The 14,814-nt window shown below is 39.7% G+C and overlaps 1 protein-coding gene across 1 annotated transcript in view; it reads right to left on the minus strand.

Annotated features, from left to right (window-relative positions):
• The window catches only part of cacna2d4a (calcium channel, voltage-dependent, alpha 2/delta subunit 4a), an 88,498-nt gene extending 79,169 nt beyond the window's left edge, over positions 1-9,329 (minus strand). Inside the window, exons 1-7 of the mRNA XM_062443561.1 lie at positions 9,148-9,329; positions 4,545-4,626; positions 1,571-1,687; positions 1,314-1,373; positions 393-555; positions 156-287; positions 42-58 (exon numbers count right to left, since the gene is read on the minus strand). Coding sequence (XP_062299545.1) covers positions 42-58; positions 156-287; positions 393-555; positions 1,314-1,373; positions 1,571-1,687; positions 4,545-4,626; positions 9,148-9,329 — 753 coding nt within the window. The remainder of the gene's footprint in view (positions 1-41; positions 59-155; positions 288-392; positions 556-1,313; positions 1,374-1,570; positions 1,688-4,544; positions 4,627-9,147) is intronic.
• Between the last annotated feature and the right edge of the window lie 5,485 nt (positions 9,330-14,814).

The following is a 14,814-nucleotide window of genomic DNA, read 5'->3' on the forward strand; positions in this document are numbered from 1 at the left end:
CTGTTGGGCTGGCGTAGCTAAATGTTTATTCATGTTTTCACAGTCCAGTCCACGTTGTCTCAGCATTGTGTCAGCACAGGAAAAAGTACAACTGATGATAAGGAAATCTTGGGAGGTTTTCTGTGCATAAAGAGTGAGTGAGTGTGTGTTTGTACCTGGGTACAGCCTGAAGAAGCCTGTAGAGCTGCCAAAGTACTGCCAGGTGAGAGTCGGATCTTTCTTGAAGTTATCGATGAACACGTCATTCAGAGCTTCAGACATATAAGCTCCATTCAGAATATCTGTATCTACAGAGAGGGACGGAAACAATACAATTTTAAAATTTTACAGTATGTGCAAGTGAAAGCAAGCTTTATGTGTATTTCTGTGTGTGTGTGTTCATGCCTCTGTACCTTTGTTGTAGACATTAGTCGGGACTTGTATGTTACTCAGTTGTGTGTTGACTGGCAGTTTATTGAAGTGTTCGTTTTTCTCCAGAGCGAAATCTCCTCCCAGCGGCAATGAATTCCCATCCTCATCCACCATGTTGATCAGCAGGGAGTTATAGTAGTCAAACTAGATTTAAAAAAAAGCACAGGATGATGATTTAATAGATGATATGAAGATGAAATACTAGAGTACAGAACTGTCTACACCACTAAATGCCACTAAAGAAAGGGCAGCATTAGAGAAAACTGTGTATTTTGGGTGTAAATCAGCAATACTCTTAACCCTCCTGTCGTCCTCCCGGGTCAAATTGACCCAGTCTGTTTTGACTGTTCCTTCTTTCCTTCCTCCCTCCTTCTCTCTTTCTTTCCTTACTCTCTCTTTCCTCCCTTTCTTCCTTTCCTTCCTCCCTTCCTCCATCCCTCTTTATTTCCATCCCCCTACCTTCCTCCCTTCCTTCTTTCCTCTGTCCTTCCTCCCTTCCTTCTTTCCTTCCCTCCCTTCCTCCCTCCTTTCCTTCCTTCCTTCATTCCTTCCTCCTTCCTTTCCTTCCTCCCCTACTTCCTTCCTCCCTCCCTCATTTCCTTCCTTCTTCTTCCTTCTTTTCCTTACTTCTCTCCTTCCTTCTTCCTCCCTCCCTCCTTTCCTTCCTTCTTCTTCCCTTCTTTCCTTCCTTCTTCCTCCCTTCCTTCCTCCCTCCTTTCCTTCCTTCTTCCTCCCTCCTTTCCTTCCTTCTTCCTCCCTTCCTTCCTTCCTTGACTCGAGGACAACAGGAGGGTTAATGTATGCATATATTGCAAAATTTAAGGAGAACTGAAAAAAAGCTCAAAAGTAACAAACTCCTCAAAGAGATGGATGTTCTTATACTGAGGCATATTTTCACTTACCTCCAGTGTTGCATTGTATTCGTGGTAAAGATCAGCGTCCTCTGCTGCTTCTGCTAACCTCTGTGATAAAATAGAAACAGGTCATGGGAGTACTCTGCCCATGTTTAATTTCCCATATGGGGAAAGACGATTGATGAAAAAGTCCAACATTACACAATCTAAACCTAATAATGTGATAAAAATCAGTAATAAATTACTTTTAATCATGTTTGCATGTCAAATTGGTTGCTATAAATAAATACAGAAAGTTTTATTACCTTGACGGATTTCATCTTCCTCCCGAGCATCTCCTCCATCTCCTCAGCAAAGGTTTTCACCAGCTCCTCTCCATCCACCTCCTCCATCTTCACCACACTCTCAACATCCTTGTATTTCTTTAAAACAGATGCAGTTTTTTTTTTAAATTATTATTATTTTTTAGGTAAGTACTGATTATTTTTAAAGTAGCCTTTAGAGCAAGATTATGATTATTATGCATGATTATGATCAATCCGTGTTTGTGATGCTTTTGTGGCCTTAAAACAGCCTGATTTTCATATTAAATTATTTGTGTTTTTACAGTAGTATCCATGGCTGTTAAGAGCTATCGTGGTTACTACCAAGGGTCAGTGTCTAAATGACGGACAAAAAAAAAAAGGCTTAGGCTACTTTTAAATATATGCAAATCCATTAGATTGAGTTACACTGGAATATACTGGTTTTCTTCTTTTTTTCTTTTCTTTGGTTTCTCCATCAACAAAACCCCATCATGCATGTAATACAGTTTGTCTTTAAAATGAATAAAAGATTTGTTATAAAGAGAAACTCAATTCGTTTTGAAATGATGAGGTTGGACTCAGTGATTACTTAACCCCTCTGTGTACCTTAATTATATATATGTATATTGTTTTTGCTGATAGTGGGTGGTTAAAGTTCATTTCCTGCACTGATGATAAAAGCATCAATTGTGACAGATGACAAATTTCCAGTAAATGTCTGTTTTGTTACCTTCATTAATATAGTAACCTCTCATTTGTGCAGTAAATCATTAGTTAGTTAGTTAATGGAAAACCACCACATCACTTTCCCATATTAAGATTTTTATTTACAACGGAGAAAAGGCCAGACTTAATTAAACATGCGAAAGACAAACAGATATAAAATGAGAGTATGGATGAGATGGGTGAGAGCTTAAGGCAAACAATCATAAAAACCCCTTTTGCAATGAAAGTCCAAGCTCCTTGTTGCCAAGATACAGCTTATGTACTTAGTGCTTTTTTAAACACCACCGGATCAAATATAAAGTCTGCAACTAGGATAAAAACATGTCTAGATAACATCTGAATCTTGCTAATAATGCTACCGTTTCTGGGCTCCTCACCAACCAAGCAGTTAATATTTTACAGCTGATGTGTTTCTACCAGGCGGGGAGTTCTGGTCCTCTGAAATGATGCCAACGCGGAAGTAACTTAAAACTGCATTCTATCAAAAGGCCACCAGGGGGCGACCGTTTTGGTGTCAAAAGGACTTCCGTCTCTATACAAGTCAATGGAGAATTCACCAACTTCTCACTTGATTTATAACCTCAGTAAACGTTTTCAAAATGTGTTTATGGTCTCAATCGCTAGTTTAAAGCCTTCTTCAATGCATTATGATGTTCATTTAGTAAATTGTGGCCTCCCTGATTTTATATGTGACGATAAAGCAGGGTATGCATTAGGGCGTGGCTACGTCGTGATTGACAGGTTGATTGGTTCACAGGTTCAGGAGGGCGCCTCTTGCCCCTCCTGATGCCCATATAAGTAGAATCCGTGTTTTTTTTTACCCGGCATGCACCTGAAATGTTCAAGATGGCGCTGCTCAGATCCCATACTATTTGCTTCCAAGCAGCAGTCCACAAACCAATGGGTGACGTCACGGATGTTACGTCTATGGTTTCTACACAGTAATCCATTCTAGTATACACGCACAAACAACAACAAATGCATACTGTACTGTTGTTTTGGAGGTAGGTTGTATTTAGCGCTGGTTTGGGTGACATTTTGTGTTGTTAAAAAAAAAACATAAAAAATAAAGATTCATATACTGTACAGTGTGGTGTAGAGGGTGTAGGTGCATGTTTCTGTGAAGACACAGATTGTTTGTGTGTGTGTGTGTGTGTGTGTGTGTGTGTGTGTGTGTGTGTGTGTGTGTGTGTGTGTGTGTGTGTGTGTGTGTGTGTGTGTGTGTGTGTGTGTGTGTGTGTGTGTGTGTGTGTGTGCATGGCAGATGGTGGATGGGCCTGCTAGGGATTCTACAGGGTGGCATGCAGAGAAAGACTGCACATCCCTAATTACTAAAAGACCACATACACATAAGCATAACCTCATCTTGATGTGGAAGTTCACACAAAAATGAAGAGATCTTTTACTCAATTCAGCTGTCATGAACACAGAATAACAGGCTTCAGTAATTTGGCATGGCATGGTGGTAGAAGCATGAAATCAACATATACTGTAGTAAAAGTAAATGTGTGTGTGTGTGTGTGTGTGTGTGTGTATATGTGTATTTGTTTGAATTAAGTGTGTCATCAAAATGGTCTCTGGGCCATGTGCAGATGTTGTACAGCAAATGTATGCCAGTCAGTCATGCTCCCATTGGCTGATGGGAGTACAAGGGGAGGAGGGGGGAGGGGGGGGAGAACAGATGAATACAGAGCCCGCCTGTCTCAGTCTGATGTGATGATGTCATATGTTATATATGTCCAACTGTCTCTCTCTTACAGTAAAGAACGTTTGTGTCTCTGTTGAAGGTTGTTTCTTTGTCTTCACACATTATTTTGAGGTCGGACGAATATATAGAGTAACTTTAAATAGGTGGTAAAAAAAATGTTGAGACTGAGATGTGTAGTTTGATATCACAACCCCTCCTCTATACATGTACATAATCCAGTATGGCCATATAAGTGAGTGATGATCAGTCAAAGGGTATTAATCCCTGCCACTACCATCATCCACTCCGCTTCAACATTACTTAAAGGACAATATGATGCGTCTAAATTCACCTCAAAACACCTAAAATAGAGAAATGCATTGGAAAAAAATAAAATGTTGTGTACTTTCGTTATGTATCTATTTGTGCAGCTATTTTGGCTAGGTGCATATGTGAGGATTATTGTGTCTGTCTGTCTGACGGCTCATGTGTGTATTTGTGTATTTGTGTGTGTGTGTGTGTGTGTATTTGTTAATGTGTGCATCCCTCTCTCTCTCTTACCTTCTGTAGCAGTTTAGCTCCCGAGTATCTGGCGGACAGGGCAGCTATGTCTTTGCTAAAGGATATAGCCCACTGCTGCACACTGGAAACAGAGGAAACATGATCAGAGACAGATACTAAAACAGTGCTCTGATTGGCTAATAAGACACCCTGTATTAAGTGTGTACACATAAATTGTAGCTAATACATTCATTAACCTTCGTGTCGTCCTCCCGGGTCAAATTGACCCTGTCTGTTTTGACTGTTCCTTCTTACCTCCCTCCTTCTCTCTTTCGTTCCTTCATCTCTCTTTCCTCCCTTCCTTCTGTCCTCCCTTCCTCCCTGCCTCCTTCTTTCCTTCCTTCCTCCCTTCCTCTTTTCCTTTCTCCCTCCCTCCCTCCTTCCTTGTTTCCTCCCTCCCTTTCTTCTTTCTTTCCTTTGTCCTTCCTTCATTCCTTCCTTCCTTCCTTTCCTTCCTTCCGTCCTTCTTCATGGAGGAAGGAAGGGAGGACCCTTCCTTCCTCCATCCTTTCCTTCTTTCTTCCTCCCTTCTTTCCTCCTTTCCTTCCTTCTTCCTCCCTTCCTTCCTCATTTCCTTCCTTGTTCCTCCTTTCCTCCCTCCCTCCCTCCCTCCCTCCCTTCCTTCCTGCTTCCTCCCTTCCTTCCTTCTTTCCTTCCTTGTTCCTCCTTTCCATCCTCCCTCCCTCCTTTCCTTCCTTCTTCCTCCCTTCCTTCCTTCTTCCTCCCTTCCATCCTTCCTTCCTTCTTCCCTTCCTTCCTTCTTCCTCCCTTCCTTCCTTGACTCGAGGACAACAGGGGGTTTAAGGGTTAATAAATCGTGTGTTAATGCTTTATAAATAGGTTACAAGCAATTAATAATCAAATATTTTGGTTTTATAGGTTGTGAAAATTCTCTTTAGCTTGTGTTTATCCTTTATATTTGGTAATATTGTTCATTTTGGTAATCTGTTAATAAATGTTTAATAAGTTAAATAAATATATTTTGGCCCAGATCCTGTGAAGCTGTTAAATAATAGGTAAATCTGTCAAAGAGATTTTTCACAACCTGGCAAACAATAAGTAGGAATGGGAAGTAATTGATCTTTAAAGTATAAACAATGATAATAGACCATCAATAAAGCCATTATTTACAACTTACAAACTCTCTGTAATGGTAGAAACTCTTCAAAGTGGTGGGTAAAGTGGGCCAATTAAAATATTGTATTGACATTTTTGGAAAATAATTTGTTCATTACACACTGGTAGAACAGCTGTGTCATCACACTGAATTAATATAATGTGTGCTCCCGCATAAAATAGATAAAATGCATTGTAATAAACTGTAAAACCCATCATTTTTTTCTCTTTAGAATATTTTTTATAAACAGAAAATTGTAGAAAAACGTCATTTTTTAACTTATTTCACTGCCAGAAGTAACAAATTAAAATAACTAAATTCCTGTTGTGAGATATCGCTGCAAAGCTAATTTAAGAAAAAGGAAAAGGTCTATTTATAGATCATCCAATGTCCAAAAATAAGGGCTAATAAGACAAGAGTATTGAATTGACCATGATAGTATGAAGCCAATCATGTTAAGAGGTTACCTTGCACTCACCGATGATAGATTAAAACAGATTACAGTAAAGGTGACAGTGAAAGCTTTCAGTCCACCGGGTCAAAGGGTTATTCCGTACTCAATAACATGCAGTAATTCTACAAATCCTCCATGTGAAAGCAGCCATGGTAAGGCAATAGAGGGTTAGAGAGTACGCCGGATGTGACAGATGGCTCAACCTATGGGGAGTCAACCAGCTCGCTTGCTAGTTAGCAGGCAGGGTTGTCACGGCTACCCTGCTAAGCCTCGGTACTGGATGCTGGCTGATAGTTTGTTGACTTGTTGATATGTTCATTGCAAAATGTAAACGTGGATTCATTCTAAAATACAATCATTCATGATGTGAAAGTGCAAGAGATGGCGACAGAGAGGCCTGTATTCATCTTGGCATCAATTTTAATAGCTTTAAAGACTCTCTTGACTGATGACTTGAAATGTGTCATTCAATCAGCATGTTTTTATTTTTCTACTTTTAAAAAAAAATTATTTTGGGGGTTTTTTTGACAAGAAAAATACTTTCTTTGGAAAATGCATTGACTTTTTTTGCAGTTTAAATGAAATTGCAACCAGTATTTGTATGTGCACTCCATGTAGTGAAATATAATGTTGATAAAATGCACAAATGTTGCTTTAGGCTAAAGCCCCTGTAGACAAGTCGAAGCTGGTTAGAACCAAACACAAAGACAAAATGCAGCAGCTGCTCACAGTGACTGACCCGGAAAGTATGATTTTGTTTTCTATTTTCCAAGTAGCAATAACTGCTCCTTTTTTGTGTGTGTGTGTGTGTGTGTGTATGGGCTGGTGTGATTGGTGAAAAAGTTTCTTTGTCTAAGCTGCTGTTAAAAAAAATTTATCAGTGCAGATGATGTCTCATTCTCAGTCTGATTTCCTCACGGCCGAAGACAAGCGTTTCCTCAGAGGCTAAAAAATGTGACCTCCTCGGCCTCAAATGCTCCAGTCATGGCCCGGCTAACCTGCAGAGCCTTTAGGGCCCCGCTGCTAAATCTTCCCCAGGCACAGTGAAGCACTTTTGGATCAGTGACCTGCGTTGGCCTGCTGAACTCTGCTGACATCGGAGCTTTAATCTCCATCAGTCACACCAGCCTGCCTGACAGCACCAAGTCCCTATGATGATGTAAAAAGATGAGACTCACACATACACAATATAAATCCTGCATGTGTGCAAGTATACAAGCTAAATTATTTGTATTTATCTGAGTTTCGTTGCTCCTGTACACCACTTCCACCAACACACACTGTCTCTCTCTCTCACACACACACACATACACACATACACAGTGTCACTTAACCTTCGTGTCGTCCTCCCGGGTCAAATTGACCCCGTCTGTTTTGACTGTTCCTTCTTTCCTCCCTTCCTTCCTTCCGTCTGTCCTTCCTCCCTCCCTCCTTCTCTCTTTCTTTCCTTCCTCTCTCTTTCCTCCGTTCCTTCTTTCCTCCCTCCATCCCCCTTTCTTCCTTCCTTCTGTCCTTCCTTCCTCCTCCCTTCCTTCCTTCCTTCCTCCCTCCTTTCCTTCCGTCTTTCTTTACTCCCCCCTACCTTCCTCCCTCCTTCCTCCCTTCCTTCCTTCTTCCTCCTTTCCTTCCTCCCTTCCTTTCTTCCTTCCTTCCTCCCTCCTTTCCTTCATTCTTCCTCCCTCCTTTCTTTCCTCTTTCTTCCCTTCCTTCCTTCCTCCCTCCTTTCTTTCCTTCTTCCTCCCTTCCTTCCTTGACTCGAGGACAACAGGAGGGTTAAGTCCCTTTTGGGGTATTTACAGACATAACTGTAACCCTAACCATAACAATAACCACTACTTGCTACCCTTACCTTAACTAACTTTAAACTTAACTACTGACCCAAAGATCTGCATTATACCAATTCGGAACACACACACACACACACACACACATAGCATTAATAGCCTATTGTGGACTGATGGCAGTGCATTGATTTGTGAGGGTTTTTTGGTCAGCAGGAGGTTTAAAAACTGTTCAGGGAAAAGAGCTTCGTCTGGTTTTTAGAGAAAAAAACCAACGCAGCATTTCATTACCCAGAGGAACGTCCAGCTTAGGAAAAACTGACCGCTTATTTTACAAAGTAAAGCTGTTGTGTGACTAAAAAAACATTTGGCGTTATGAGTTATGTTATGTCCCAAAAAAATTGTGAGAAAAAAATGATGAGTGATTAATGTCTGATCAGTATCAACACTGGTTTATAGCAGAATTACAAGCCACATGAGTCCTGCTTAGTAGTATTCAGCTCTAGGGGTTATTTTAAAAATAAAAAAACAAGCCTGTACTGTCACAGAAAGAGCAATATTTATACATCATTACACACTGATAAGGCCTCAGGCACAAAGAAAGGCTGTAGCATAGTGTGGCAGGTTACTGTTGCTATACCCCACAGGTGCCCAGATGGCCCATATGTATCTGTGTGGAGTCACCAGCCAAAATATGAAGGACACCATTGACTCATCCGTCCAATGCGTGGCTTCAAGAAGGGTAACGCTGCATGTGGACCTGCCAGGGTGTCGCACGGAAATTACCTGGTACAACTGTTGTAATGATGTAATGTCTTTTAATAAAGCATAAAGTCTATATTTACTAATCAATGGCAGCACATTGTGAGTGAGGACACTCAGGTAAATGCAGGTTTATTCTTTACAAATTAACATTAATTTCACCGTTTTTTTTACACCTTTTTTGTGAAAAGTGGATAAATCAAGTCAGTCAAGTTATGATCCTTTGAATAAAAGTTGTGCACATATATGAGCAATCAAATATTTGCAGATTTGAATGAAGCTTAATGGGTTAAAAAACGTATGTAGCTTATGAAATGTACATATATATACTTGTCTCTCAGAAAGCCTGCATGATCTGCATTTGTGCCTTTTGTAAGTTTCATGCAACCAAATACAAAACAATGTTTATTTTTGACATACATGACTGACATGGTTCCTCCTGGTGGTAAAAAGTCTGCTTAAGGGGTTTTCTATTGAAACTGTACTCACGTTTCTGGTGGGATCTTCATCTGGCCTTCAACCATCAGGCACGGCGAGCTGAAGAGGATAATCCACAGCAGCATCATCATCAGCCTGCCTCGGTGGTGCGGCCCACTTCTTTCCGGCTTTCTGACATTCCCAGTGTTTCCCCGGCTCCAGCGGTTCATCCCTGCAGCTGCTGCAATCTGCATCAGTCCAGCGATTGTTGCACGCTGGCCCCCGAGAGAAAAGGAGGAAATTAGGACAGCGCAAAAGTGAGATTACACATGCTCAGGTCGCAGTGCAAACAGAGAGAAGGAAGTGTTACAGGTGTAATGAGGTAGCTGTCATGCCACTGGGTGTAAAAACCCTCATGACACTTTTTTATAAGTATAGTGTCTCAAATAACATTATATGATATCACTCAGCTTGTATGAACTCCTAAAATCTCTCAGGTCAATCTTATTTCTTTCCTCTCATTGGCTTTTTTCAATATTCAGTAAAAATGTATCATCCATAAACTTCCTGGGAATATCTGAATTGTTTCTGATTCATCTGATTTGAGTCTTGCTCTCCTCATTTTGTTCAGTGTGTAAAGCTGCAGGATAGTTTTGTCCATCATTTTGTTTTAGTGAGCATGTTTGCTTTGGATAGGAATGACATTTGTGATGATAATTGTTATTAATTAAATGCAAATGTGTTGTAGATTGATATCACATGTTCATGAAACACTTACTATACATTATAGACACAGGCTAGATTCATATTTGTTGAAACACGACATTGCTAATCAAGATGATTTCAAATTCTCATCTCCAGAGTTCTACATTTTTTACAAATTCTTCTCCTTAAAAAACAAAAGAAATTTAACCTACTTTTTGGCAGCTTTTAGTGCCAGATGGACAACATTTCTCTAATTTTGGAATTACATTTGTCAGATAACAGTGAACTCTAACACACAGATCGTGCTCTAGCCCTAATAGGCAACACTTTTTGTCAACTTGCCTGATAAAGCGTTACAAAACTGTAAAGATCCAATCCACAGCCTTCTGTAAGACATTCATGGGTAGTTCAAATCCTGAGATTGTCCCAGACACTTAAAGGCTGAGCAATCTACAATATAAAAAGATCCATGGTGTCATGTAGACAATCTGTAATAGTCCGAGACCGGCTCAGGAGAGGGACATCCAGCGACAGGAATTGGATGTCATCCTAAAAGCAGTCACCGATTTAGCTCTCCATGTGGCCGCTAAGAATGATTGCGAAAATCCAAAATGTTTAAATGGAAAGAGTTGTTTTCCTGAAGCAATCCCATGTGATGTCCAAAAAAAACAAAAAACAAAAAACAAAATAAATATAGGTTGCTAATTTGAAAGAAACACAGGCTGGAATCAAAAAGTGGGTTGAAGGAAGATTAAAATACTTCCCCAAGTCATCCCAAACTATTTCCTTGAGACATGTGTGTCTGGAAAGAAAGCTCAAATATGACTGATAATAAATAAAAATGGACAAAAAAGTGTCTGATTGCTGATTTGATGTCAGCTGAACTGGACAACACGATGTACAAAGGAGTCTAAAAAGCCCTTGTCTCCGGTGTCAAAGGTCACTTCTGCACACCAGGAGTCACAACAGAATCTCCCCATATTCCTACACCTCCCTCTCCACGCCTCTTAATCCTATTTCTACTTCTTCCATCATCCACTTCTCACCCCCCATGCTCCTGCTATTGGAGCGACGGGATGCCGGCGGGAGAGAAAAAAAAAAAAAAAAAAAAAGGAGAGTGACGATTGCAAAGACTTGGAATGTCCTGAGATACTTCACACAAGTTCCCTCCTCAGGCAGCGTGGTATTCCCAGACTGGACACAAAACAGATATTCCTAAAAAAAAAAAGAATTCCTGCTGCAATTTGATTTTCCTGCCGTCCCTTTTTCTGACCTCATGGATCCAAATATCAAAAAATCAGGCAGCGCTGGTTGGAGATGAGTACACTGCCGGATAGAGTGACGGATGGATAAAGGGATAGTGGGACTTCCTCTCTCTACAGCGTATCTCTTCCTGCTCTGCGGGACTAGTTTATACCATAATCCAGGCAGGATTAAACCCCTCCTCCCTTCATCTCTCCTTTTTTCTCTCTCCATCCCTCTTGCGCTCTCTCTCTCTCTCTCACACACACACACACACACACACATATAAAAAAACAATATCTCTTTCTCTTGCCCTCATCTTTTCTCTAATGCTCTTTGACCTACTGTCTTTCTAGTCATGCTTTTTCTTTTTTGTTCCTCTCCCTCTTTCATTCCTTCATCATTCTCACCAGGCTTTTCCTCACCTGCTATTATATATTTCTCTCTTCTTTTTTATTTCTTTTACTTCTTCGGTTTATCTGTCTCTGTGGATAGAGGAAAATGTTGCTGTGGTAAGAATTCAGTGTATAATCTGTCATGAGAGAGGAGCGAGGTGAAGGAAAGAATGAAGAAGGAGGAAGGAAAAAATAAAGCAAAATTAAGATTGGAGAAAAATGGATGGAGGAGGAAAAGAGTACAGCGAGAAAAGAAAAGGAGCAAGGATAGGATGGTTGTAGAGGATAGTTGCCGTGTATCCTGTGATTTGTGACGGTTTGACTGATACAAGTTTATAATTTAAACAGACTGAGACATCTAGTGGGCTCTCACTGCCTTAACACACACACAAGCACACACACACACACACACACGTTTTGAGTGCTTCTTTTATTAGATGTGTATTTTAACGTGTGTTTACATAGTTTTAATATTCAGTTTTAAAGGTTTTAATTTTATTTTTGTTTTAATATTCATTTTAACTTCTTCACATTCATGTTTTTATAAAACCACTTTAATTGTTCTGGCTATAATATTCTCTTTTTTTTAATTTTCTGTAAAGCACTGTGATTTACCCTGCGTATGAAATGTGCTATGTCGATAAAGTTATCTTGTCTAAAAACTCAGTAAATTTAAGCTATACCACATTACAACTTAATGCATGTTTGAAAATCTGCTCTTCTGTTCTTTTTCCAATTTATTTAAGAAAACATGAAGTTTTGTTTGATGACTATGAATTGATCTAATAATTAGAGTTGCAGTAATTGAGGTTTAAATGTTCTTGGATATGAACTTCATGAATATGTCTGCACAACACTTGCACAAATCTGGAAAAATATAATTAGAAATTAGAAGTTTGTTGCGAGGAATGAATCATCTGACCATGTGACTTTTTCCCACTATTCAGAAGGTTATCTACATAACTTCTCTGAATCTCTAATAGAATATAAATAGAATAAAATGAAGCTTTATTGTCCACCAAGGTGGAAATTCATCTTCAGTCTTCAGTATTCAGTATTTCCGGTTCATTCAATCTCACCGGCTACATCTTTTGGGACTACAGACTGAAAAAAAAACCCACAATGGACTTTTCTGATGCATATTTTTAGCCAATTTAACATTTTTTGAAAGGTTGGTCAGATAAGCAACATTTTACATTTTTACATTACAGGCCATTTTTTTGCCCCACTAGTGAACTTTGAATTACAAATTGTACATCGATTAGAATTACAGCCAAAAGTATGATTATAGACATTTAGTCCTCCGTCTCTTTACACAGGTCAAAGGACATTTTGAGCCATACGAGCACTAACGACACAGACATGACATTGAAATGACATCTGGAGATGAGGTGGGCCGTCTCCTGCTGGGAGCACCATTAACTAAATATCAAGGACACACACAGACAGATCTGCACTAACACAGCCATGCACTTGCACTAATACACACATATCAGACACACACACAACCATACACATCTAAGGTGAATAGCTAACATTCCCAGATATGCCTTTGCACACACATACCATAACCATTTGCACACACACACACACACACACACACACACACACACACACACACACACACACAAAAACATTTGCTCATTCTGTTACGGCAACGAAAATACAGTTAATACAGTAAAAACAATCAGGCACGCAAAAGCAGTAATGCTGTGGAAAATGCAGCAAGGGGCTCGGATTAATAACATAAACAGTTAAGAGACTAACTGTGACATACACTCACACACACACACGTACATGTATATATCCATGCACACACACCAGCAGTGTGTAACAGCTGCAGAACTCCTCCTCCCCCACTGACCCAGATCACTGACGATGAGGATGAATTCTTAGTCCGCCCCCCCCCCCCCCCCCCATCATGGATGAACTCTTGTTTTTTCCATCAAGAAAAGTGGAATTTAATTCAAAAAATTAAATAACAGGAAGATTTTTTTTTTTTTTTTTTAAAGCTCACTAACCAACACTATAAAAAATCCAAGTAAAGATTTAACCTATACATTTCAAAATTAAAAAAATATGAAAATTGCACATTGTGGTTCCTCCGGCTTGGTGCATGCTGGGATTGTATAAAATGGGCATTGAATGAAAACCTGAATTTCAGATGGTTTATTCCCAAGTTAGATGCCCATTAGAACAACTAGCCTGGTAAAAAATCATTAGGCACAGTGAATAATTGTAGCATATTCTTCATAATCCAAGTAAATGAATGTCTCAGTACAGCAGTGGTAGCCTGATAATCACACTGAAATGCCATGTAGTGTAGTTGAACTTCTGTCTGAATTGCCTATGTGGTAAAACCAATACACCACCACTGCTGCTGCAAGAACAAAAGTTAAACAAAAACAATATTCAACCTTTGTCTACATTTGCAACCTGCACTAAAATCACTCATTTAGCCTCATTTATCCAAATTGGTCACATTTTTGGGGTTTTCAGCATTCCAGTCTTTTCTTTTCCTATTCTAATGTTTTAATGATTTAATTAATGATTTTTTTTATTTATAGTGCCATCCATATTTTATCACATAAACAAAGATAATATTAAAAATCATCAAGCACTACTGGAGCAGAAAGTGCCAGAAAAACCTCTTTAGCAGTGTCACTCACCTCTGCACCTGAGGAGTCTAACTGTGGTTCAGACTCTCCAAGTTTTAATTTGGCAGCTCCGAGGGTCTTGAGTGTAGGAAAACTGGGGGGGAAAAATGACAAGAAGAATATTTCTTAAAAATGCAAAAGGTTGAATGCTGGCTAACTCTAATGTGTGAACAAAGATTAAAAAGATTAAAAAACCGAAAGAAGAGACTCTTAAGACTTCCAAAGAAAAACGAGATACTGCAGACAACCTCACAAAGTGGTTCAGTCTCACTGTATAAAACTGAAGACCCAGCCTCTCAGCCATGGGAGACACACACACACACACACACATACACACACCACAAGTCATTGATTAGTCTAAGCCAGCGCTAATAGTCAGCCCTTACTTTTAGCTCCATCAGCTAAACCAATGATCTGGAACCTCCGAGCCTCTGAGGAAACAATGTGTGTGTGTTTGTGATTCTGAAAAAAAAGAAAGAAGAGGTTTTAACAATATGATGAAGTTGCTAGGGCCTTTATGTCTGTGTGTAAGTTGCTACTGTAATGTTAAGTCCTATGTATGATACCACAGCGTTGGCCTCAGAGAGGAAGCAGGAAGGAAAGGCAGAGAGGACTGATTGGCCTCTGATCACTTCACACTGTTATTAGGAAGCCATTAACAGCACCGATGACAAGACTAATGAATAAATGTACTTACTGAAATATGGGTTTGTCACATACAGAAACTCAAGAACAATGCC

The sequence above is a fragment of the Scomber scombrus genome, chromosome 22 (assembly GCF_963691925.1).
Source record: "Scomber scombrus chromosome 22, fScoSco1.1, whole genome shotgun sequence".
Classification (NCBI taxonomy): domain Eukaryota; kingdom Metazoa; phylum Chordata; class Actinopteri; order Scombriformes; family Scombridae; genus Scomber; species Scomber scombrus.